General features: G+C 42.3%; 1 protein-coding gene across 6 annotated transcripts in view; it reads right to left on the bottom strand.

Moving 5' to 3' along the window:
- The window catches only part of Arhgap24 (Rho GTPase activating protein 24), a 400,247-nt gene that overhangs the window by 37,455 nt on the left and 336,487 nt on the right, over positions 1 to 26,305 (bottom strand). For 5 of the 6 annotated variants that reach the window (XM_029477119.1, XM_021162468.2, XM_021162469.2 and 2 more), the window contains 2 exons: positions 19,373 to 19,495; positions 309 to 516 (listed from right to left, as the gene is read on the bottom strand). In XM_029477119.1, coding sequence (XP_029332979.1) covers positions 309 to 516; positions 19,373 to 19,495 — 331 coding nt within the window. Of the gene's footprint in view, positions 1 to 308; positions 517 to 14,612; positions 15,779 to 19,372; positions 19,496 to 26,305 lie in introns of those variants that run through there. The other variant, XM_021162467.1, reaches the window with a different exon arrangement.

The following is a 26,305-nucleotide window of genomic DNA, read 5'->3' as shown; positions in this document are numbered from 1 at the left end:
AAGATATATAAGATATTTATTTCCCCCAAATAAAAGGTTAATATGATTTGAATTCTACTATGGAGGCCAAGACTGGGTAATCGCTTTAAGATGAAGCAAAGCAAATGGCTGGGACGAACGTGGAAATTGCTACAAACTTTCCTCCATTACTCAGTAAAATTAAGTCCAAATTGTGCTGCCAAATCTAATAATCTACTCTCTGCATATCTACCACGTCAGTCATCAGACAGCCCACGGCAGGCAGCCCTTTGCCCAGGCTGAGTGTCTCATGAAGGGTGGTCAGTCAAGCTGTGGCCTGTCCAACATACCTGTCGAAGGAGGGCTTCTCTCCACAGTCGAACGCATCCTGGAGCTCCTTGACCAGGTTTGCCTGGCCCGGCAGCCGGAAGAGGCCTTCTTCCTTCAGCCCCCGCTGTCGGATGAAGTCCACACACTGCTCCACCAGCATGGGCGCCAGCCGGTTCCCGTACCTCTTCTCATACCGGACGGTGTCTTCCAGTTTCTGTCCAAAAATACCTGGAAGAAGAAGAGATTACAGAAAAAAGAATTTTTTTTTCCTACTCATTCATTGCTGTTTTCTTTTCAAACACATTGTAAAGGGCCCGGGTTGGAACTTTGGCGCATGTCCGATGTTTGCTCTTTCCCGCTGATGTACAACCAAATTCACCACACACACACTCATCCAATAGATCCCTGGGCTTTCCTTCTGCTACCCCTTCCTGGGATAGTCTAGGCTTGGATAAAAAGGAAGCTGAAAGCTCCTGAGTTTCATAAAGGGAGAAGAAAAGCAAATGTTACACGTGGAACTTGTGCAAGGCCCAAGAAGCCTGATTCAGCAGCCATTAACTCAAAGATCTGATGATAACGACAGCTGGCTTTGCTCCCATCTGTTATATCATTTATTTGCGGATTCATAGTGCAGAATCATCACATTCCAAGTGATGAAACATCTTGCGGTTGAGGAGTGTATTCTTAGCCCGGGTAGAAATGGCGCCAACGCACGAAGAAATTCTATCCGTGGTATCAAACCTAGCACAAATGGAGTTCACCTACTCGTTTTAGAAAAGCAGGAAGTGGCATTTTCCGGGGGCAGTAGAGATAGCAGCAGGTGACCGGGGGGTGATGGAGCCTCCTTTGTAGAATTTAGAGCAAGCAGTTCATGGATAATGGTGTGGCAAACAGTATTTAATAATTCAGCAGCCATTCACATGCCTGTTTTCTCTTGACATTTCTACTTTAGAAGGCAGGAAATAAAATGCTTCTCCTACTTCCCTACAGCAGGGTGGTCCTGTCCTATACTGCAGCCTGGGAAGAGTTGGGAAGCTCTTCTGAATATGTTTTTCTTCTTGAAAAGAATTCTAGCTGGATGTCTCAGTTAACTGCTTCCTTTTTTTTTTTCTTTTTAATGGCTTGTCTAAGGAGTTGGAAGTGGAGAAGGATCAGGCACAGAAATCAAGAGAAGATAACCGACACTCGGTGGCAGCGAAAACTGGCATTGACCACAAGAAGGAATGAGTTATAACTACCATGGGATCAAGAATTACCAGTAATAACTATAGGAAATGGAGAGATAGGATCTGGCTTGCTCCTTGGATGTTAAAGTCATCAAAAGATTTTTTTAAAATTAATATTGAACTGAAAAACATGTAAAAAATGCATACTTAAGGGCCTTGTATATTTTAATACATGCATACACTATTCAATGTTTAAATAAAGTGTGTACATTCTCTTAAACATTTGTCATGCTTTTATGATGAAAATATGAAATTCTTTCCTCAGTTTTGCTTGTGGATTTTTTTGTGTGTTTTATTTTTGTTTTTGTTTTGTTTTTATTGTTGTTTTTTTCTTTTCTTTCCTTGGGACTCACCCTGTAGACCAAGCAGTCCTTCATCTCAGAGATCACCTGCCTCTCCCTCCCAAGCGCTGGAATTAAAGGTGTGTGCCACCAGGCTTGTACCCAGCTCATTCTGTTTCTGTCCTACGTGATGGCCACCTACACTGGCTGCCCTAGCAGACTCTTGCCCATCCCGGCCATAACTCAGTGTGGTTCATTAGCCTCTCCATCACTTCCTCCTGTTCAGTCTTCTCAGTGTCTGGTACCCACCGCTTACTCTTGAGGCCTAAGAAAGCAGCATTTCTGCATTTCACACATGAGTGATAGCGTGTGATATTGGATTGTCTGTGTGGTTTTGTTTCACTTAACATAATTATTTCCAATTTCATCCATCTTTTTGCAAAGGGCAGGATTTCATGCTTTATAGCTGAACAGCATTCCTGCATTTCTTTCTATATGTAACACACTTTTCTTATTAACTAGTTGAAGAAACCTTGGAGGTTTCACTATGGTATAAGGTATTACAATGAACAGGGGCAGGCTAACATGCTAATAATTTCTTTGGGATATATACATGTATACATATATACATATATAGATATACACACATATACATATATACATGCATGTATGTATATGTATATGAACATATATGATTGATACAGCATATGGTGGTTTTATTTTTAACTTCTTGAGAAAACACAGGGCTATCACACTGTCTGCGTGAAGTAATAGCCACACCAATCTGTGCAAGGGTTACTCTTTCCCTCCATTTTGGCCAGCACCCACTTGTCCTCTTCTGGACTTTTGATACAACCATTACTGGCTTGAAGTAATAGCTCATTGTGGATTTGCTTTGCATTCTCCTGATGACTAATGATGTTGAGCCTTTTTACAGATATCTATTGGTAATTCAGTTCTCTTTTTAAATATCTTAAATATTTAGATATCTTAAACAGAAAAAAAAAATTTCTCTTCTGATGTCCTGAAGTGGTTCCCTGTGTTTTCTTCTTGTAGTTTTACAAATTACAGTACTAGATTTAAGTCTTTAGTGTAATCTGTGATCATTTTTGTAGCTGGTTAGATGTGAGGATTTGCTTTCATTCCCCTCCATACTTGAATATCCAATTTTGCCAGTTAATGCCTTTCTCTTTTGATAACTATGGGCTTGATCTGAAGCCAGGGAGTGTAAACCTTCTACTTTGTCTAAGACAGCTGTTGAGAGGCAAGGCTTTGCTGTTGTTTGGTGGCTCAGTATAAATGTTAGAATTGGCTTCTGTTTGGTTCTATGAAGAAACTGAATGGGTTTTCATTGAATTTGTGCCTGACTTTAGAAGCATGGACATTTCTGTTAAGTCTCCTGATCCATGAACAGGTACTATCTTTCTGTCTCTAAAACCTTCTTTCCTCATTATTTCATTGTGGAGATCCATTACCTCTCTGGCTAAATGTATTGCTAACTACTTTCCCTGTTCACACAATTATTCTGTCACTGCTGTCAATGGAACACTACTTCTGTGTTAAAGTGATATCATAGCACTCTTTGGCAGAGTTGGCTCAGCCTGGCAGTGGTGGCGCATGCCTTTAATCCCAGCATTTGGGAGGCAGAGGCAGGCGTTTCTGAGTTTGAGGCCAGTCTGGTCTGCACAGTGAGTTTCAAGACAGCCAGGGATACAAGAGAAATCCTGTCTCAACCCCCCCCCCCCAAAAAAAAGCAAAAACAAAACAAAAAACAAAAAACAAACCAAGAGTTGGCTCTGATCACTGGGCAAAATTACAGGGCCTGGGCTGAATGGATAGCAGAGAGCCTGGGGGTGAAGTGCTAAACCTCACATACCAATAGGATCTTCCTCCAGGAAGGCTTTAAATATGAGAAAAACAAGTCTCCCTTTGTTAAAAGATAATTAAACCATTAGCCTGGCATTTTTATAAGTTGCAACACAACCAGACATTTAGCCCCTTGGTGTGATCGCCTGGGAGATAGTCTAATGCATTAAAGACAAGGTTTGCAGATTGTTCATGGATGCAAAACATGGCCTCTTTGTGGCTTCTTTGAAAATAAAGGTTCAGTTTGACGCTTTGATGCTATCCTGTCAAACCTCCAAAAACAGAGTTTCCAGGGGCTGCTAGGTCATTTCAATACAAAGTGTCAATATTGAGAAATAAACTTTGTGTCTGTGAGGTTTTACTCTGATCATTAGATACAGAGCGGTAAATATATGACAGGGGTTTTCTTTCCAAATCCAGCAGAAACCCCAAGAAAGCCACTTTCTTTCAACTCTTATGTGCAGCACAGGGTGAACCATACTCTCAGGAGATAGTTGTGTTCAGCAGTAGAGTAAATTCATGTTTCCAAACTCTCAGAACTTCTTTCTGACCATGGTTCAGGAGATGTTAAAGGGAGAGCTGCTCTGTCTTGGCTGTGTGTCACCTTGAGTTGTTTGAGCATGAAGGCTTGTCTTTACATTAATATAAGAATTTCCTTAGAAAGCACAGTAAGAAACTCATGCCTATTACACTATTATATACCATATATTATGCCTATTACACTAGTACATACCATATACTAAGTCCCTGAAAAGCATTCTTTCCCTTCTATAAGATATGCTGAGCAGATACTGTATCTATTCGTATGTGGGGAAATGGTGTCAGAGAGATTCGATAAATTGTTTGGGTCAGAGCTCCCGTGACAGAAGGTAAGTGTGCCTCTGTCCAGAGCATTCCCTGTAAACCTGCACTCACCTCCCTTATCACACTTGTCATGAGTCTTCATTTTCTGATCATTTAAAGTATTAGAAAGTCCTCCCAGTGAGCCCAGAAGCCTGCTCTAAAGAGTGATAATATGCAAGTCCTGTAGGTCCGGAATTTTACCAGGCATTTGTCTACATTCTCATTTAATCTCACAGGACCCGGGGGGCAGGCACCACCTCCACTGTCGTTTTCCAGATGACTTACCAAGGAACTTGTCAAAAGGCAACAAAGCTAGTGAACAGCGAAGCCGATTCGTTCCCGGCTGAGGAATCGCAGAGTCACGTGGGCTCGGTTGCTTATACGATCCTTCTTAGTGTGGAGAGTTGCCACAAAGCATGTGGGAAGGACACCCTCCGTTTCCTAGCCATCGTATCTCAGCCCTCTCCTCACGCCAAGGAGAGAGGGGCTCAGAACGCCAAAAATGTCTAAGTCGAGGAGGAAAAAGTAGAACAAAAAGAAACAAATGGAGAAAGATCTCTGGTATTTCAGAGAGGATGTTGCCCAGAGATTTCATTTCTGTCACAAGAAAATTATACACATGGCAAAAACCATATAAAAGAAATGAAAACTGTAGACACTGTCCATATGATGTGTAATCCCTGTGAGGGAATGCTAGTTTGCTGCTGGTAGAACTGGTCTTGCAAAGGAGAGAGAAAACTGCCAATAGGTACAGACTGTATCAGCAGCTCTGGAATAGAATGGATCTATTATCTCTGGCTCCCTATGGAAGGTATGAGCTATCTCCTGTGTAAGCTTGAACTTCAAGAGAGAGAGAGAGATCACTGATGGGAAAGGGTACATAATAATAATTAATAATGAATAATAATAGAAAGAGCAATTTGGGGAGCAATCCAATTTCAAATATCAAAATTAATAAAAAGGAGCAAGCTCATGTGTGCCCTTGTGTCATTTATTAGGAGATTATGAACAAGATTTTTTTTTTCTGTGTGTGAATCATGCGAAGGGCCCCAGGAATGGTCACTTTAGAGTCTCAGTGAGGATTCACTCCTCAATAATACTGCCCCTGGCCCATCTGACTGACACTGCTATATCCTCCTTACGCCCGGGGGTCCTCGCCCAGGAGCTGACTCTTTCCTGGACTGAAAAAGCAGATCAGACAGATGAACGTAACTCTATGTCAGGAAGGTGTGTGCCCTGCACCTGGAGCTGACCCCCTCTCCTTCACATGGGGTTTATGGTTGAAGAGTGAGAACCAGCCATCCGCAGAGAACACATGATCAGATACATATAGTCAGACTCCACCCATGCGAGGCATTAGGAAACTTCAACTGCACTCTGGGTCCCATAGCTGCCCACTTTCCCTCTCGTTCCTTCTGTGGTATAACTAGTTTCACTGTCACCTCTGTCTACATTGAAGTGATTGCCATTTGACCAGTGCCCTGTCACTGTATGAAACTTTTGTTGTCCTATACTTAGCAACACTTTCTAAGTCACTAGATCTTTGTCATCTTCATTCAGTCTTCTTGTTGATTCATGACTCATTCTTTCCTTTTGAAACTTGCAGCCCCACTCTTCCACCTAGCCCTTTCCTGTCTCAGGATTCTGGCCTCTCAGATGTCCCCATGTCTCCTATGGCCCTTTCCCATAATGCAGTAATTGTCAGAATTCTGCTCTCAGTTGTACTCACTTCACTGCCTACATCTCCTCTGGTGGCCCTGGTGTGGGTCTACAGTTGCCAGCTCTTCCTGGGTTTCTATGTCAGGTTGGGCTATTCAACATGCTTTGCCACATTTACGTGCCTATTTGACCCTTCAACACCAATATCTCTAAACACTTTCTCTCCCCTCCCCTTCTTCTGAGATAAGATCTTGCTATGAAACTCAAGCCGGCCTCAAACCTGTCCTCTTACCTCACTCTTTCCATCTCTCTACACCCAACCCACTTCTGACTAAACAGGTTGCAAGTATGAACCCCTGTAAACTATAACTTGTGCAAATCTGACAGATTTAACAAAAGCTAAACCAATTTCTCTTTCAACCTTCTTTGACTCCCCGTATCTTTTTTTCCTTTGATTTAAGTTTTATTGAATTAAGATGAGAAAAGATACATAATTTCAATTTTTCTGAATTGGACCCTAGGTGCAAACTCTGCAGCGATCCCCACCACACCCAGAAGCAGCTCCAACATGCACAGGATCAGAGGACCAGAGGTGAGGAGGACACAACATATGTCACCAACACTGGGAATAACTGGGACTGGTGGGACCCAGGCATGCATGTACTTCTGCCAGACCAGTGATACTGGCCCCTTTCAGACCTTGGACACAAACTCCACAGCCAGCCCCACCTAGAGGCAGCTCCACTCCCCGGAGCTCTAACACGGCCAGGATCCCAGGAGCTTGGTCACACCAGAATCTCAAGGTCCCAAAGGTATCTTGACTCCCAGGAACTCACACACACCCAGGATCTCAGGATTGCAGGATTCCAGAATCACAGGATCAAAGAGACAGCTGGACTCTGAGGAGTTCTGACACAACCAGGATCACAGGAAGGACAGGCTCCAGTCAGACATAGTCAGTGCAGGAAGCACTAGAGATAACCAGATGGCGGGAGGCAAGCATAAGAACATAAGCAACAGAAACCAAGGTTACTTGGCATCATCAGAACCCAATTCTCCCATCATAGCAAGTCCTGGATACCCTAACACACTGGAAAAGCAAGATCAGATCTAAAATCACTTCCCATGATGATGATAGAGGACATTAAGAAGGACATAAATAACTCTTAAAGAAATACAGGAGAACACAGGTAAACAACTAGAAGCCCTTAAAGAGGAAACACAAAAATCCCTTAAAGAGTTACAGGAAAACACAATCAAACAGGCAAAGGAAAGGAACAAAACCATCCAGGGTATAAAAATGGAACTAGAAACAATAAAGAAATCACAAAGGGAGACAACCCTGGAGTTAGAAAACCTAGGAAAGAGATCAGGAGTCATAGATGCTATCATCACCAACAGAATACAAGAGATAGAAGAGAGAATCTCAGGTGCAGAAGATACCATAGAAAACATTGACACAGCAATCAAAGAAAATGTGAAATACAAAAAGATCCTAACCCAAAACATCCAAGAAATCCAGGACACAATGAGAAGACCAAACCTAAGGATGATAGGTATAGAAGAGAATGAAGATTCCAAACTCAAAAGGCCAGTAAATATCTTCAATAAAATTATAGAAGAACTATAAAACTTCCTTAACCTAAAGAAAGGGATGCCCATGAACATACAAGAAGTCCACAGAACTCCAAATAGATTGAACCAGAAAAGAAATTCCTCCCATCACATAATCAAAACACTAAATGCTCTAAACAAAGAAAGAATTTTAAAAGCAGTAAGGAAAAAAAGGACAAGTAACATATAAAGGCAGACCTATCAGAATTATACCAGACTTCTCACCAGAGACTATGAAAGCAAGAAGATCCTGGGCAGATGTCATACAGACCCTAAGACAACACAATTGCCAACCCAGGCTACTATACCCAGCAAAACTCAATCACCATAGACGGAGAAAACAAGATATTCCATGACAAAACCAAACTTCCACAATATCTTTCCACAAATCCAGCCCCACAAAGGATAAGAGATGGAAAACACCAACACAAGGAGTGAAACTACACCCTAGAAGAAGCAAGAAAGTCATCTTTCAACAAACCCACACAAACATAATTCCACCTCTAACAAGAAAATTAACAGGAAGTAACAATCACTTTTCCTTAATATCTCTTAATATGAAAATCAATATTACCAACATATCCTAATCGATTGAAATTCAAAAGTACGAGGAATTAGAAATTTGTCAGCTGTTATCCCATGGTCTCTCTAAATTGGTAATGGGAGAAATAGGTCCAATATTGTCCAATCCATATACACTTTCTGCTTGTTTGTACATGACCTCCCATAATCTAAATTTTATCTTCTGCTCACAACTATCTTCCCATCTCACTGAAGTTTGATCTGCTAGTCAACTGAATTTCTTCTCCTCTTCACATATTTAAGGCCCACAATGTTTACCTCCAAGTTCCTGGCGGCTACATTAGATGAGACACTGTTTCTTGCATGAGTTTTTGAAGACCAGAGTGGCCAACCCATGCAAACACACTGTCAGAGTGATTGTTTCTTGATTTTTCTGAGGTAACAAGAGAAAACATATGGTTACTGGCAACAACCCAAATAACTCCTACAGTTGCTTACAAGAGTGGAAGAGGGGTACACACAGAATCATGGACAACTCAGATGTCCTACATCACTAAAGGCCCACTCAGCATGGGTGGCAGCTCAGGAAAGCTGCAGCTCTAACCCTCCCTGCCTAACTTGCATGCACCCCCTCCCCCACTTCATCCTCTTCCCCAAGACCCATCTCAGGAGTCTCATAACTTCCTGAGCTCTGAGATTAAACCTTAAACATTCCCGTTGCCTCTGAGTCTCCCCGGCCTCTTCTCCCATTCAGGAGCAAATGTCTCCACTCCTAGACACCACTGCATGATGAAGATCCTTGCAGTCTTTAAATCAGATCTCGGTGGTGTCCTGCTACTTGCTGGCCAGTGGTGTCCCCTGGCCCAGATTGGTCAACAAATTCTTCAACCCAATGAAGTCTCTAGAACCTGACCTTTGCGGCTTCACAACCACTGTTTGCACAGTACCCACAGAAGTCACCACATCCTATTCACTTTTGCTCCTAGCACTTCCTCAAAGAGTGAATTTAAATAACACTAATTATGGGTTGATCCCTAAATAAACATGAAGAGGATATAACATCATATCTGTTTTCTAAGATTTACAAAAGCTTCTATGTACATATGCCTCTAGTCTTTAAAGATCACAGTACAGCTACAGGGAGATGTTAGCAAGTTTCAGATGGTGGGACACAGGGAAGGATGGAGCTGTTCCAAGCTGTAGGTACTTCAAGGTTCATAGAGATTGAGTACTCCTTGCCTGCAATGTGCAAACCAGTGTGGTCCTGATTTCAGATATGTTTTAGACTGCAGGCTAATTGCATATATAATGAGATATTTTAGCAATGGCTCCCAAGGTTAAACACAGAGTTTACCATCTGTACACATAAGCCGAGGTTCATTTTATATACTATTTTAAGGGTTGTGTGTGTGTGTGTGTGTGTGTGTGTGTGTGTGTGTGTGTGTGCGTGCTTGAGATTGTTCTATGGAATGAAAGTTTCTACTAAGGAATCATGTCACCACTAAACCAATTCAGATTTGGAATTTTCAAATTTGTAATGTTCAGCATATACACCATCTTCCCCATGGGACATCTGCTGCCCGAGATCCCCGGAGCTTAACATCAACACAGATGAGACAAAAGTTCTCCACAAACTTTTTTCAGGATGAACTATGCATGCATAAATATAAAACATGTCATCTTCCCAATTAGACAAAACAAATGAATAATTCCAAAAAACAAAACGAGGTGTGCTATTGATTTCTATGAACATAAAACAGTCCTTGTTTTCCGATGAAACAAGTCAAAATTCCTAAGTGTTGCTCCAGGTCTCTTTTATTGGTTATTGTAGAGTTTCAGTCCCATCTGGTCGCCAGATCACATGCTCATCAAAAAGTAAAAAAAAATGTTTCTGGTTCCTCTGCTGACTACAGCTCTGCTAGAAGACGATTTCTGGTACCATCAGGACTGGGAAAACTTTCAATAAACATTCACCATTCATAAATGGATAGGTCAAAATAAAATGGTTATTTTTGTACAGAACAAAGATGGCCAGCTTCTGTCTGTCACCAGCTTCCTAGTGCAGGAACCTCTCACAGAGAGCTTTAAATCTAAGAGCTAAGCTCCATCACAATTAACAGTGGGTACCAACATCTGTCAGCATGAGGGAGAGAGGAAGAGGTAAAGACTTGGAAGAAGAAGGGAAATATCCCAAGTGAGGGCTCTGACATAGCGGCCTCGCCTCAGATCAGAACAGCAATTACAGACAGCATCATTTACTTCCAGGAACCTAGTCAGATGACTTGCATGTCCTTTAAGGATGTTATTCAAGGCAATTTTTTCTTCTGCAACCAGATAAATAAAAGATGCCAAGTAACCTGCCTCAGGCTGTAATCTAATAAAGACGTGCGCGTACATTACAGATACGGGCACAGATGCTTCTGAGAGTCTTATACTAATTCAGCTCTGGTGGGTTTTTTCCTTAGAATGCTGCATACTTTCTTAAGACTATAGAGAAGACAACTCAAATTCACATCGTTAAGCCATTCTCTGCCTTTCCAGAGGAGCTACAAAGTCAGCCTTTTGTTCAAGAGCACCCATGGCTCCATACAAGTACAGCACTTATCGCAGATTGGTAATCATTTATTTCTTTGTTCCCAAGAAGTCTACAAAGTCATAACTTGGAGGACCCATTCTTCCTTCCTTCCTTCCATCCCCAGTATGGCTTGATGGAGACTCCAAAAAGCCACTCATTGACAAATAACACAGTTTAAAATTATTCATGTTGGGACAATAGTATTTTGATTGGAAAAATCAATTTCCAAAAACATGATTATAACATAAACCAACATTCATTTTCTGAAGATGATTTTGGCTGGATCTCCCACAAATATGAAGTCATTGCATTTTAACTGAAATTGCTTACAGACTAGCAGGAAAATCAGAAAGCACTGTAATGGTGTTTCTATTTATAAATACCAGGCTATCCACAACTACTTAATCAGTTCATTACTCATTTTGAATATTAACTGATCAGGCCTATTAGTATACTTTGCTTGACAGAAATAAAAGCAGTAGGTGTATGCACTGCATATATGTTGCTTGAGGAGTCTATGGAATGCAAGACTGGACAGAAAGAAGTGTGAGGGGAGAGCCATTCATGTCTTGAACAAAGAGCAACATTTTGATGGAGGAGAGAGCCCTATAGGAGAAAGCATGAAGTGAAAAAGGACGAACAACAATATGAACTAACCAGTACCCCCCAGAGTTCCCACGGATTAAACCACCAACCAAAGAGTACACATGGAAGGACTCAAGGCTCCAACCACATATGTAGCAGAGGATGGCCTTGTGGGACATCAATGAGAGGAGAGGCACTTTGTCCCATGAAGGATCGGTGCCCCAGTATAGGGGAATGCCAGGGCCAGGAAGCGGGTGTGGTGGGTTAGTGAACTGGGGGCGGGGGAATGGGACAGGGGGTTTTCAGAGGGGAAATTCGATAAAATTTGAAATGTAAATAAAGAAAATATCTAATAATAATAATAAATGTATAAAAAAAGCAAGAAGTGGTATGGTGTGCTTCGTGGGAAGAAATGGGTTAGCCTGGGAAATTTGGGGGCTATCACTGGGTAACTAGTGTAACTGGTTAGGGCGTTTGATAATTAGGCAAAGTATTTTTTATCTCTGTGGGCAGTATGGAGTCATGAAACAAATTCTGTGCTGTGCAACAGGGCTTGAGAGCATGCTGTAGACATAGATCAGATGTGCTTTATAGAATGGACTGTCAGGTTAGAATTTATGAAAAACGTGACAGACATGGATGACTGTCCTGTGGAGAGCAGCTACTCAGTGACAGGAATGGCAGACTGAGACAAGAGACCAAAGGCGGGGCTCGAGGTACCCCAGGGCAAGCCCCCAGTGTTCTGAGTGGTTATATGCAGTATGCCACAGACTATGAATAGCTGCTGGGCAACTGGGAACTTAAAGTCAGTCATTAAAATTTTACTTTAGTTTCTAATCACAGAAAAAAAAATTAGTTCTTCATGTCAAGCTTATAGTCATGATGAAATTTAAAAGTTTAAAAATAAACAGGTTAAAACTACATCATAATCTTTCTTTTACCAATGGACAAACCCAGAATACCACAATGCCCAGCTTCCTGCCTATTCTCCGTGTCTTGGTTCCTAGGTTTCTAAAAACCCAGGGAGAAAACATTTTCAGTGACCTTAATTAGTACTCAGATGCAGAATGGGAGCTGGGAGGGCAGTGAAGGCCAGAACAGGTCTCAAGAAAAGCCAGAGAGAAGTGACCACCAGCGATGGCACCTGGAAATGTCCCCCACTCCACCCTTCATCTTGGCACTGTTTCTAACACTGCTGAAATCCAGAGTGTCTCTTATTCTCAGGGTCTACCCTTGGGAACAGCTGGAAAGCAGCCATCTCAGCACTTTTGCTTTGTTTCCTCTGGATGCTTCCTTAGCTTCGCATACTCCGTCCAGTCCTCTGCAGGAATGACACACAGGAAAGGGAGGAACTCAGACACAGGGGGCCACTGTAGGACACACTGGAGTACCAGAGCAGAAGAGCTCAAACCCACACTTTTCTTAAGGTGACATAGTTTGGTGTCTGGGGTTGAGAGGAAAATCATTCTTTTTACCATCAAAACTTCAAAGGTGTGCAGTCCCTACACTTCATGCAATAATGCAGGGGTGACAGATGCATGAATGCGGCCCAGCAGCTTGGCCACAGCGCAACTGCAGCAACTGGGGACTTTCCTTCCTGCGCCCCGCTGCAGAACTGCAGTTCTGCAGCCAAGGGATCAGACATGAGAGAGAGGCTGCGTGCTCCCTGTGCCTCCTCCCTCCCTGCTTCCAACAGAAAGCAGAAAATAGAATTTTGTAAGTGGAGTATCACTTAGTCCTTGACTCAAATATCGAGCATCCCCCAGAGCAGTAAGACTTTCTAAGGAAAAGGCAGGTAAAAATAGCCACCAAGGAGCTTTCATCTGCAGTCCCAGCCTTTCATCTGGGGGACTCTTGTCTGTGGACTGCCTTTCCTTTAGTATTTAAGAAAAAGGAAGGAACCATAAAGGCATACAACAGGCTTTAGGCATTCTCACCATGCCTACTGTTTGCTCTCCAGCACTGGAGGAGGAGAGGGAGAAACTGGAAACTGCCCTGCTTTGTCAGAGATGCAGAAATAATACCCCAAACATCTTGTTATTTCCAAAGGGCCAGAAAGATCTAAGCAAAGGTACTTATTTAGCCTTTACATCTTTGTCTTAGGGCCTTTCTTAATTTCTCCCTCTGATAATTTCTCTATTAATGATGTAATCTGGCAGTGGCCATGAGATGCTCACAGACCTAAAAAAAAAAAGTCTGAGAGCTGACATTACGTGCCTCTCCTTTAATGTCTTTGTAGGTAGAATTGGAACCTGAGTGAACACCTTGTTGATAACAGGTGACCATGGCCATAGCTTCTCAAGGCTTTCCCACTGTATTTGAATTTCATGTTTTCTCATTTTTGTTGATTGATAAGTAGGGGATTATAACTAAGGGACAGCAGACCCAGAAGACATCCAGCAGCCCTGGATGCTGTTCCACTCATCAGCTGCCCTAACTTTCAATTACTCAATTCTGAACAGTTCTACTCTATCATTATCGCTTTAAGGCAAAAGGAACTTTAAGAAAGTTACACATAACCCTTTTCTGAGAACATTTAATTGACCAGTGCCGTGCCCTTTAAATCCTTGAAAACAAACAATCCAATCCAGAAGCATCTTAGTTTGTTTTGTTGATTATAAGTCATTTGTCCTTTCCCTATAACATATATGGAAAGTCAAGGTGATTCCTACTTAAGACAATGTCAAAAGGGACAGGGGCCACCACAGAAAATCTGATCGTCAAAATTTTCCAGGTAGGGTAGGGAGGCAGCAGGAGGCTCCATTTGGAAAAAAACAAAAGGATAAGATACAGAATAGCAGTTTGCAAGGGTCAGGTTTCAGGGGTCAGAACAAGGATGCTGGATCTGAGTGTGGGACAGGCTGGAGAGTGAGTACTCTAACCCCTCCCTTCAGACTTGCTTAGTTCCCTGTCAGTCAAGGATCCTTATAGAACGACCATTCTTAAGCCCCACCTACCCTCACAGACAGCAATACACAGATCAATATGAACCTTGAAAAAAAATCAGTCTAGACAAGCAATGTCTTACACAATGTTAAGCGCCCCCCGTTTCCAACCCCCCATTCTGTCTGAGCCTAATGGGTCTGAAAGCTTCCTCAATGGGCAGCCATTCAGACACTCATTAGAAGGACATTGGGGATACAATCTACCGACCTTTCCGGAAACTAAAGCACCGTTTGATTCTTCGGTATGTAGTTTTGGGGATGAAAGGAGTTGATGCTAAGGCACCTGAGGGGCGTCCCCCCGAATTTCGATCTTCAGGCATCATGCAGGCCCCAAGTTGTGTGAGACCGGCTCAGGCTTCCTTAAAACCTGCCTCAGCGTGGAAGCCCACAGGCGCTCCTCCTCATGTTTGTTTATATGTCTCAAGTCTGAAGTGCTGATTCCTAGAACTCCCGGGGTTTTGATCATCCAAGTCCTGAGTTAAGGTAACATCTCATTTACTCCTCTTTGGTGAGAAACAAAACAAATTACTCTCCTTTTTCTTTTGCCTAATTCAGTGAGTTTTGAGGATTTTTGTTGTTGTTTTTGCTGCTGCTGCTGCTGTTGCTGCTGTTGTCTGCTTTGTTTTGTTTTTAAGTTTCTGCAGACATTCCAAAAATGTCACAGGAAAAGAATTGCAGCTAGCAAGCTGTGACTACCTTCTCGAGGCAGGAATAGTTTCGTTTATTGAGAACTGTCTTCTCAGCTGGACACAAAGTCATCTAGAAAGGTCAGCAAACGGCCCTGTGCAAAGGGGAGGAGGAAGAAGAACTGAAAGGCCCCTCGGGAGTACTTCTGCAGGGTCCTGGCTGGCTCCTTTAATCTGAGAGAAAAGGGAAGGAATCCTTGGCACCTTCTCCAGAACGCATTCCAGCGCGCAGATAATTCCTTGCAAAGGACTCCCCTGCTCCTTTTATGGTACCCCCTCAGCCTCTGATGCTCTCTGCAGGCTTCTCCCTTTTCCCTTCTGTCTTCCGGCTCCCCGCGGAGCCGCCACGTAAGCCGAGTCTGGTGCCCATTCTCGGAGTCTCCTTGGCTGTTCCCGAGGCGGCTTTGCAGGGAGCTCTCCTCCCCCTCCTGCTCCGGTTCCCTTTTCTCAATGAGAGCTGGGCGGGAGCTGGCACGGCTGCTGCTGCCTAGTCACAGCTGTGGCTGCTGCAGCCTCCAGTGCCTGCTGGTCAGACTAAGCAGGTGCTGTAGCATCAGGAGCCGAGAGAGGGAGGATGCTTTCTGCCCTGTGAAGCCCCTTTCATTTTTTTTTCCTGACTCTGCACTGGTCGCACAACTCTTGTCTGACTCAGCACCTTCTCTGCTGTCTGGTTCAGTCCCTCCAGAAAACAGGACCAAACCACCCTTGGATTCTCTCTCTCTCTCTCTCTCTCTCTCTCTCTCTCTCTCTCTCTCTCTGTGTGTGTGTGTGTGTGTACACACACGCACACTCTGAATGCTCATTCTCACATTTATTTCCTTTCCACACAAGATCCACATGTTTTTTTCCTTTAGATCTTGTGTGGTTGAATCTATTTGTGGATGCTAAGGTAAAATACATATTTTTGTGTCACATATTATTATCACATATCTACATGTTTTTATAGATCTATAAAAATTAATTCTGGCAGCAGGGGAGCCTACAGGTGCAACTGCAAAACTAATCAGCTCATGCAAGATGGAAATGAATCCACTTCTCTGGTCTGAGAGCCAGCTCCTGGGAGCTCCCCCACCCCACCCCCACCCAGTGCTTGTCCACTAAACCTTCCAGTCCTGCTCACTGAATAATTTACTGATTTGGGTTAATCATTCACCCACCTGGCTGCTCCCTAAGCAGATCTGGAATGCTGGCATTTTAACCCTAGCTGACCCCAGGGCATCCTCCCTCCCCAGCCCTTCAGCAGGAGCTTCCCCAAACCCTGAGATGTATGAGGAGGATACACTTCACAACAGCATGGCTGCCCGGTGTGGTTTAGCTCCATGTCACAGCCGGGTACATAGTTCATTCTCTCTCTCTCTCTCTCTCTCTCTCTCTCTCTCTCTGTGTGTGTGTGTGTGTGTGTGTGTGTGTGTGTGTGTGTGTGTGTGTGTTTTCACTCTAGGTGACTGGAAACCACCAAGCAGATTAGCATTGGCCACCTCCATGAGCACTGCCTCAAAGTCAACTGGAACAAAATTCAATTTACAGAACATGCTAGGGGCTAACGAGCTGGCTCTAGGTTAGCAGTGCATGCTGCTCCTGTTTGGACCCTGGGACCCATGCTGGACTGATTGCAATATCTTGTAGCTATAGCTTTAAGGACATCTGGTGCCCCTAGTCTCTGAAAACCTAAACCTCTGGGGGGGGGATATATATATATTTAAAACATCCACTCCACATATGCACAATTAAAAATAAAAAAGCAAACAAGAATGAAACACATAAAACTAAACATTTCCAGTGTTAAACATTTCAACTGCCCTCCAAAAGATCCAACAAACAGCTGAAAGAATCAGATACAGATATTTGCACCCAACCAATGGACAGAATCTGCTGACTCCTGTGGTTGAATTAGGGAAAAGCTGGAAGAAGCTGAGGGCAACCCTGTAGGAGGACCAGCAGTCTCAATCAACCTGGATTCCAGAGATCATTCAGACCCTGGACCACCAACCAGGCATCATACACCAGCTGATATGAGGCCCCCAACACATATACAGCAGAGGACTGTGGGGTCTAGGTTCAGTCAGAGTAGATGCACCTAACCCTCAAGAAACTGGAGGCCCCAGGGAGTGGGTAGGTCTGGTGGGGTGGGGCTGGGGGTTGGGGACATCCTTGTAGAGATGGACGGGAGGGATGGGATGTATAACAGTCAGAGGGTGGACCAGGAGGGGGATAAACTCTGGAGTTTGAAAAAAATTAAATAAAATTTAAAATTATTACTGACACACACTTATAATCACACACACACACACACACACACACACTCATATACAAACACATAGACACACATTTAGGTCCTGGCACACACATAGACACACAGGCATTCATACACAGGTATACACACAGAGACAAACATACATACAATTTCTTACATACACACATAGATACACATTTAGGCCCTGGCACACACTGAGGCACAAATGCACACATACACAGGCACACACAGACACAAACACACATATAGACACAGACTTATACACGAATACACACACATACACACATATTTAGTTTCTGACATACACACAGGTAAGTACATACATGGATACATACATAGATATACACACACAGCTACACATACACACTCTCTCACACACACATAGACCCTGGCACACATTAGGCCCTGGCATACACATAGGTACACACATACAGGCACATATATATATAGGCACACAGATATACACAGACATGAACACACACACATAGACATACATTTAGGCCCTGGCACATGCACAAGTATACACACAGGCACACATATACAGACACACATACATATAAATGCATACACAGACACACAGACAGACAGACAGACAGACAGACAGACACACACACACACACACACACACACACACACACACACACCTAGTTTATTTTCAAGCAGGCACAGACACCATTTGCTTCCCAACATTGTCAACAGGGAAGGAGCAGGTCATGGAGCTTTAAGCAGACAGTCCAGTTTAGGAGATCTAGAACCAGTGCTGAAGTTTCCCAGCTGAGCTGTGAGTCTGAATAGTTGTTGTGAAATAACTGTCTTCATTTGATTAAGAGTCACACAGTTTCTCTTTCCTACTCAGTTTTTAATTGCTAGGGGAGTGAGGCCCTAGAGGAGCTTATCAGGTGTTTAGCACACTTGAATCAAAGCCCATTACGGTAACACCAGAAAGAGCAGATACTTTGTACTCAATGGAACCTAAACATTTTGAGGCTTAAGTACCATATGAAGAACTTCCACCCAGAAATACACATTTTGTAACTTCCACAGGGAGCGGCCAGAACAGTGATACAAACATTTAAGATGTATCCAAAGGTGACAAGCAGCAGAAGGCAGGCCAGGTGCCCCCTAATCAAGGACTGCAGAAGTCTAGGTGAAGGAAAGGAAGGGGGATGGCAAGAAATAGCTATCTGGGGTGAATATGCTCTAGGCTCCACAGCAAATACAGGAAGGGAAAGGTGTTCTCTGGTCAGGGAATTATGGCAATGCAGGTGTGACTAAGAGCTTTATTGAGGCTCATCTAAAGCATGGACTGAGCATGTAAAGTATGGAAAGCAGTGGTGGTTAGACCATACTGCATGGGAAGTCATCACCGGTTAGCCTATACCACGGTTTTACCTCCTCAAGAAGATACTACATACCTGTCAGCTGTCAGTCACTCTCCAGCCCAGCCCTGCACCCTAGCTCAGCGCATCTGTTCTCTGTGCTATCAATGCTCTATGCTTTCCTGCATACAGAATCACACAACAAGTAGACTGTGGGGTAGGGCTTGGAATCTTTCACTTAGTGTCATGTTGCCAAGACTCATTCAAGTTGCAGTATGAACTAGCCCTCCCTTCTTTTCTTGTGTTGAGTAAAAATTCATTCAACAGCTGCACAGTCCTGTCCCACAGAACACAGGAGACACATTCTAAGAAGTAGTTTATCAGTCAGTGTTGTTAACCCATAATCATTTTGACATTTACATATACCATAATCTCTTGTTAGTCAAAATGGAAAATAAAATCAAAATAAAAAAACCAATTCAGTTTTAGAATTCAACATAGTTGTAGGATTATGATATGTGATCATAATGTGATCTGGATTAAGCCTCTTGGAGTTATCTAGATACACATCTACCAATAGCGTTGAATAATTTACTATTTATCTTAATGTTTACCCATTTGGATGTAGGAGCCCACAGTGCTAGCAGCTGCAAGAAAGGGGTGAACTGCTTCCTCCCCTTTCTGCTTTCTATGGCTAAAATCTGCTCACCTCCTCCAAAAGGTCCCCATATGACTCGGCGGATGGACTTCACCCAGTCTTCCATGTCATTCTGGGTGCTCGCCATGAGGAGATAGCTCTCATGATTGGCTGTCATCCGATCTCGTTCACCTCCTGCGAAAACACAAGGACATTCAGTGGACAGTTCAGCCAGTGATCAAAGATTCCTCATCGACACTATCCCAGAAACAAGGGTGGGACCTCATGTGGGCAGCAGCCCTGTGTCCCACTGAATGAACTGGAAACATTTACCTTAGCTTCTGGGGACCTGGGGTGGGGATTGCTGCTTTAAAAGGAAAAGCTCTTATGTTTCCAGGAGAAGGCTAGAGACCGAATACCATTCCCTAAACAAAGCCTGGGGTTTTCTGTCCTAGCAACAACCCACAGGCCTGCAGTCACTCATAATCCGATTCATTCACAGAGCTGCTGAATCGGGAGAAACAGTAGAGACAAAGCAATGGAGGAGATGGTGGTGTAGTGGTCCACAGAGGGCTCAGGATTTTGTCAGGAGCACTGAACCCTGCTTAGTTCACACCTCGCGGACAGCACACCATGGATGCGCTGGGCACACCATGGAATGGGGGAGAGGAGTGGTTGCATGCCTTGCATACTACAGAACCCAAACCATATCCAAAGACCCTGACACCGGGGAGTAGGAACTTTCAAAAGCCCTGGGTGCAGAGAGGGACTGTGCCTCTTTTAACTTCCCGGCCCGTTCTCTGAAGATCATTTCAGTCTCTAAGATCAGATTTGAAGAGCTAAATTCTAAAGCGCACAATTTAATGCCCGGGAAGTCCTATAGTGTGTTTCAATTTCTCTGGAATATAATTTTCAGGTGTGTAATGAAAGAGTGGCCATGGCTGACCCCGACCCAGATCCGGAGAGTCTGTTCGATATAAGGATGCTTCTGGTGCTGAGAGCTGACCATGCCTCTGACTTGAGACATCATTCATAATGTTCATGAAAGAAGAATTTAAAAAGTTGGGTACCATTTCACCAAACACTGGTGGTTAATGTTATACTAACTGTGCAGGTGCTCAGTAGCTGTCAGCATTTAATTTTCACTAGACATTCTAAACTTGTAGCCTTTGGATCAGTAATTCACATTCAAGGGGCTTATTTGGTTAGTTCATCATTTGTAAGTAGACTGGAATACTCCTGGGAAGGGCTTGTTGGCTTCCATTTACAAAAGACTCTGCCTGCCTCCATTCTTGAACCCCCAAACTAATTCACCCATAGCTTTGAAAGGTAAGTTTACGCATTTGAGTCCTGGATTCTATAGGGCCCTCTTAGCTGAGAAGTCCTGGCTGAGAAGCCCTGTGCACATAGGGGAATTTGAGGTCGATCCACTGAGTGGCTCAGCTGGTCTTGTTCCTCTCATACAACAGGATAAACATGTGCTAAGTGAATGTCAAATAGGTCTCCCCATACCGAAATACATTGTAATAAACAAAAAGAGTTGTTTTTGTGAGAATAAGGAGAAAAAGCATATGAAAATAAACTAGAGTGTACAAAACTAGAAACTGCATTTTCTGCATTTCATTTAACTGCCTTTTACCAGGGAGACTACACAGCTAATAAACATGTGAGCAATTATTCAAGAGTAACAAAGGGGGCTGGTGAGATGGCTCAGTGGGTAAGAGCACCCGACTGCTCTTCCAAAGGTCAGGAGTTCAAATCCCAGCAACCACATGGTGGCTCACAACCATCCGTAACAAGATCTGACTCCCTCTTCTGGAGTGTCTGAAGACAGCTACAGTGTACTTANAAAAAAAAAAAAAAGAGTAACAAAGGATGACTTTTTTAAGCATTATCATCCATTGATATCATTATACATAGAATGTACATTTAAATTATATAAGCCACATACATGTGGATATAGCATGCTTCAGCACGCACACACATGCTTGTATCACAAATGAATGCCAGAAATAACTATATGATAAAATAAAACAGTGTTTCAGTGGGCAGGACACCGTACTAAGAATCTGTTTTGTATTCTGATCCGTTTATATCATCGTACTGAGCCAAATAATTAGCATTTTGAAATCAGAATATTTTAATTATTGCCTTCGCCTGAAGGATGCTTAGTAAATCAGATAGCAATTTCCTGCTGTGTCACTCAGCCCAGAGAGAGAGAGACAGCACTGGCGATGAGAACGAGCTACAGTCATTGCAGAGCCTGTCTGCCCAGAAGCAGAGGGAGAGAAATCTCATAAGCACAACTGGCCATTATTCCAGACTTTTTATTTGGTTCTTTATCTCAGGTGCTGTGTGTCTGACCTTGAATCTCATTGAGGCTGCCAATCACAGCCGTGAAATCCCATGTGTGAGTTCTATCCATTGATAGAGATCTTGGTTCCTCGGTGTATCAGCAAAGGGAAAAAATGGTTCAGAACAGTCTTGAACAGTCTTGGTGGAAGCACACATTTCTTTACTAAAAATGTGATGAAGTCATGATATATATCATGAATGTACTATCCAGAGTTCATATTTTCTGAGGTTTTAGATACTTGCTGGTGCCTACAAACACTACATGAAAATCCCCCACATGAATAAATCATGAAATTTAACAGTATATCATGATAAAATTTCTCCTTATTATTGTTGCTAATTACATACAGACAAATGTATGGGTTGAACCTTAGTTTAGGAATGTATGTGTTGGAAACATATGCAGGGGTCCCAGGCAGCCATAATGGTCTAAGGTCATATCCACTGGGAATAGGGTAGGGCAGCCTCCTGAAAGGTAAAAAGATCCCCTCCTAAAAGCAGGTGGTGTCAAGGACATATGCCTTCTACTTTAGTATATATGGCCCTGCTGCTACAAGCCACCTACTATGCATTGCAATTAAAGGGCTCCAAATACAACTTAGCAGATATGTTATCCCATAGAAGAATAAATCCACAATATAAACTTTGAATCCCATAGGTGAAGTTTAAGTTTTTGCTGTTATCTCTTTGGTGGAAACTAACATCATTTCAAGAGGTAAAAATTAGAAATGCCACTGAGTTTTAGCTATCATCTCGGAGTTTCATAGTCTTACATTTACACATAAGATGTGGATGCACATATCTGTGTGCACCTTACACTACACACTCTCCCTTCTTCAGCTTTGCTTGAACTTCTGCAGAGTTTGGTTTTTGAAAGCCTCCTCTAAACGCTGGTGGCTATGCACACATATTAAGGGCATGACTTCAGGATGGTGACTCCAGTTGGCAGTAACACTTGCTGCCAGTGCTACTCTTCAAGGTTTGATGATTTTACGGGAGCTAAGTAGGTCGCGTCTTTCCATTGTGTTTGCTTATGTGTAACAAAGCATTTGCACGTTTGTTTCAGTGAGACCTGTAGATTGCACTTGCTCCGTTTACTCTGCTCAAACAAAATTAAACACTTGATGTGGTTATGTTTTGTGCAACTTGTAAGGTAGAGTAACAAAAGCCTATGCATACATATACATCATATACACATACACATACACATACACATACACATACACATACACATATACATATACATGCTTGGAATCAGAAACTTGGACTTTCTCAATGACAAAGGACTGCCGCCATTATAGATCAGCCTTCTGAAACTTAAACATACAACACATTTTACTGACTCATTGAATGGAACTTTCCAAAATCAGTCATGCTTGCTTTCTGTTTTAAATGTGGCCCAGAGGCTGATGGCCGAAGGCCTGGATGCTGGCCTGTAGCACTACTGGGAGGAGATGGAACTATTCTGAGGTGGAGCCCTGTGGGAAGAAGTTCAGCCCTTGGTCGGATGCCTGTGAGTGAGGTACCTTGTCTCTTGTTGGTGTCTCCCTGAGCGTGTGCTATGTGCACTCCACCATGACACACTGCTTTGTTGGAGGCCCCAAATGCGTCACTTTGACGCATAAGAGAAAATACCAACAACTTTCCTATTTCAGACATTTAACTAAAGTAACAGAAAGCCAGCTAACCCCCACACAAGGATTTTTTTTTTCATTTTACCTTAGGGAAAAACAATTACAAGTTGCTAGTTCACTTGTGAGCTAAGAGATAAGACTGCTTCTCAGAAAAGATGTATATATGTGTGTGTTCTCTTTAGTAAGCAAACGTAAACGTTGGCAGTGAATTCATTGTTCATGTTTTTTAAACGATTTGCTCAGAGTGCGTGGAACCACCCATGTTTGAGCTTACGTCCAACAAAGTCATGGTACAGACCTGAGGACATTTCAATGAACATTTTCCATGCTGTTAGTAACTTTAAGGGTGAAATATTTCTTTATTCCTACTTGCCAACAGGCTCAAAGCTAGATTATTACGCTATTCATTTATTAGCAGTTGCAGAAAAGATAGATCATTGCCCCAAGTCTTATGTTCTCTCAACCAATGCAAAGATCTTTAGAAAACAAACAAAGAGAATCCCACATTACTCTCTACAAGATCTAATTTTTAAGTCTTTACTAATGATGGATTGTGAAGTTCAAAGCATTGCTGAAAATAATCTTGGAAATCACAGAGATAGAAACACAAGGTTTTCCTGTTTTGGAGAATGATACTCGGAAAACAACCAGAGTTATGTGGCATGCAGTTAACAGACCAAGAGCCCCTGTGGACACTTTAACATCTAACAATTGAATGTGGTAAGACAACATACTTCAGGGAGGAACATACGCTATCATTGTACTTTAGTTCAATTAATGATGGGTTTTGGTTTTCTAAGATTTTTTATAGGGCTGCCTCACCTATATTATACCCTCAAGAAGGCTATAATATATTTGTAAAAATAGACCATTCTGTAGTACATCTCAAGTTTATATTTAAGCTATGAGTAACTATAATGAATATTTGTTAATTTGTCCCAACTGAGAGTAGTGGGACATCCTCACAGGGTCACAGTGCACTAATTAAGGAAGTATGACTTTAAACACATCAAAGCCTATTGGAAAATTGGTTGTTCTGTTGTTTTCTAATGTGATTGTAGAATATTTTTTAATCTATTTTTTGAGTTTAGTATTCGAGTACTTTCTAATTAAAATCTTTCAAATGCAATAAAATGGCTTATTTTTAGAAAATATTTTGAATATAATTATAAAGGAGATTCTTTTAATAAGAAAGGAAAGAATGATGTATCTTTCAAGCTATGGCTGGTTTCCATTTTTCATATTTTTAAAAGTAGTTACTAAGTATTTATCCTATTAGTTTTGCTGAATTTAGATTTGTTGTTCTAAGACTGTGTCTCTGTATATCTATGCAGTACAAGTTGGTCTTGAAAGAATGATCCTCCTGCCCCAGCTCCCTGAATGATGGGATTATAGAAATGCATCACAATAAACAGTACAATGCATATTTTAAAATGATTAATTTTGACACTTTAGCCTTTCAAGTAGGCACATTTTAGATTTGCACGAATTTTCTGACTTCCCAGGCTCTTCTGAAAAGCACCTAAGAGCGGCACACATCATTGACAACGATGACAACATTGACTGTATCAACTACCTGTTACCCAGACTGCACCGGGAAGTCAAGATTGCAAGTTCTTCAGGGCTTTTAGCTTCTGGTTTTGTCAGAGGTTTAGAGTCTAGTCCCTCACTTCCAGAATCAACCCAAATTTTCCTGGTTGAAACTGCTGAGAAATAAAAGAACGGTGTGCTTCATGATCCTTCCAGTCAACTCTGATGCTTGAAGAAGTCAGAGAGCTCCTGATGCAGGAGGACTGCTGTAACTGGTCGAGATTTAAGACTGAAGATTCATGGTTTTCAACCACAGGCCTCTCGTTAGCTTGTCTCCATGTCCTAGTCTCTCCTCCCTCCATGGAAGTCCTTCAATCAGAAAGCCCTGAGCTTTAAGGCTATGGATCATATAATTTCTAATTGCTGATTTGCATTGTAAATGATTACCACAGCGGCCAGCTTCGTAAGAGCATGTCATTTAAGTTAATATCAGTGAGTCTGGCAATTCTGTAAGCCTCCTGCATTAAAGATAGCGTATTTTATCAAAGTGAACATTAAGACTTTTTTTTTTTTTTGCATTTGAATGTGCATTCATTATTCCACCACCCTGCATGCCCAGAGTTTGATAAGTTAAATTGTATATTGAATTTGGAGAGAGATAACTGTGTCTGAAGATCTAGATGAAAATGCTCAAACACATTAAGAATTATCTTATACTGTTTTCTTCTTATTGTTTTGGAACGTAACAAAGCTGCAAGGCTAATAATAAATTCAGGTGGTAACTTATTTACACTTTGCAAATTATCTTCAAATCCCTTGATCTGGTTTTATAAATAATTCTGAGAGGTGAGGCAGAACCTCCATCCATCTATGGAACACATCTGTGACAAACCCGCTCCTGTTCTCATCAGGGTTCTAGGTCCTCAGGATACAGAGGAAATAAAAAGGAAAGAGAAATAAAGGTCAATAAAGGAAATAAAGGAAAGAGAAAAAAAGGGTCAGCATTTAGACTGAGTATACTGACTTGGACGTCACTGATGCAATTCTGTCTAGACAAGAGGATTTTGTATGTAAACATTAAGGAAGACCACCACTAGAAAGGAGTGAGTTTACAGCTTTATGAAGAGGAATGGGGAGGTAAAGGCTCAAACACTGTTAAGCAAAGTATGACGACTTCATGATTGTTGATCCCTAAGTTGGGAAAAGTGTAGATCACTGGAGACTTACAGGTACAGATCATCAGGTTAAGCAACGAGGAGATCATTGACAGCTCTGTAAGAACTACTTCAGTGTATTGGGTCAGCTCAAGTCAACAAACAGAAAACCTCTTATAGGGATGTGTTCATCAACTTGTGGAGGAGAGAAAGAGAGACGGCCATTATAAGCAAATCCTCTAGAATTTCAGTATAGAACAAACTAGAGAAATGGAACTCTGCGTGCGTGTGTGTTTGTGTGTGTGTTTGTGTGTGTGTGTTTCTCTCTCTGT

The sequence above is a fragment of the Mus caroli genome, chromosome 5, assembly GCF_900094665.2.
Source record: "Mus caroli chromosome 5, CAROLI_EIJ_v1.1, whole genome shotgun sequence".
NCBI lineage: Eukaryota > Metazoa > Chordata > Mammalia > Rodentia > Muridae > Mus > Mus caroli.
This window is presented reverse-complemented; position numbering and strand designations above follow the sequence as displayed.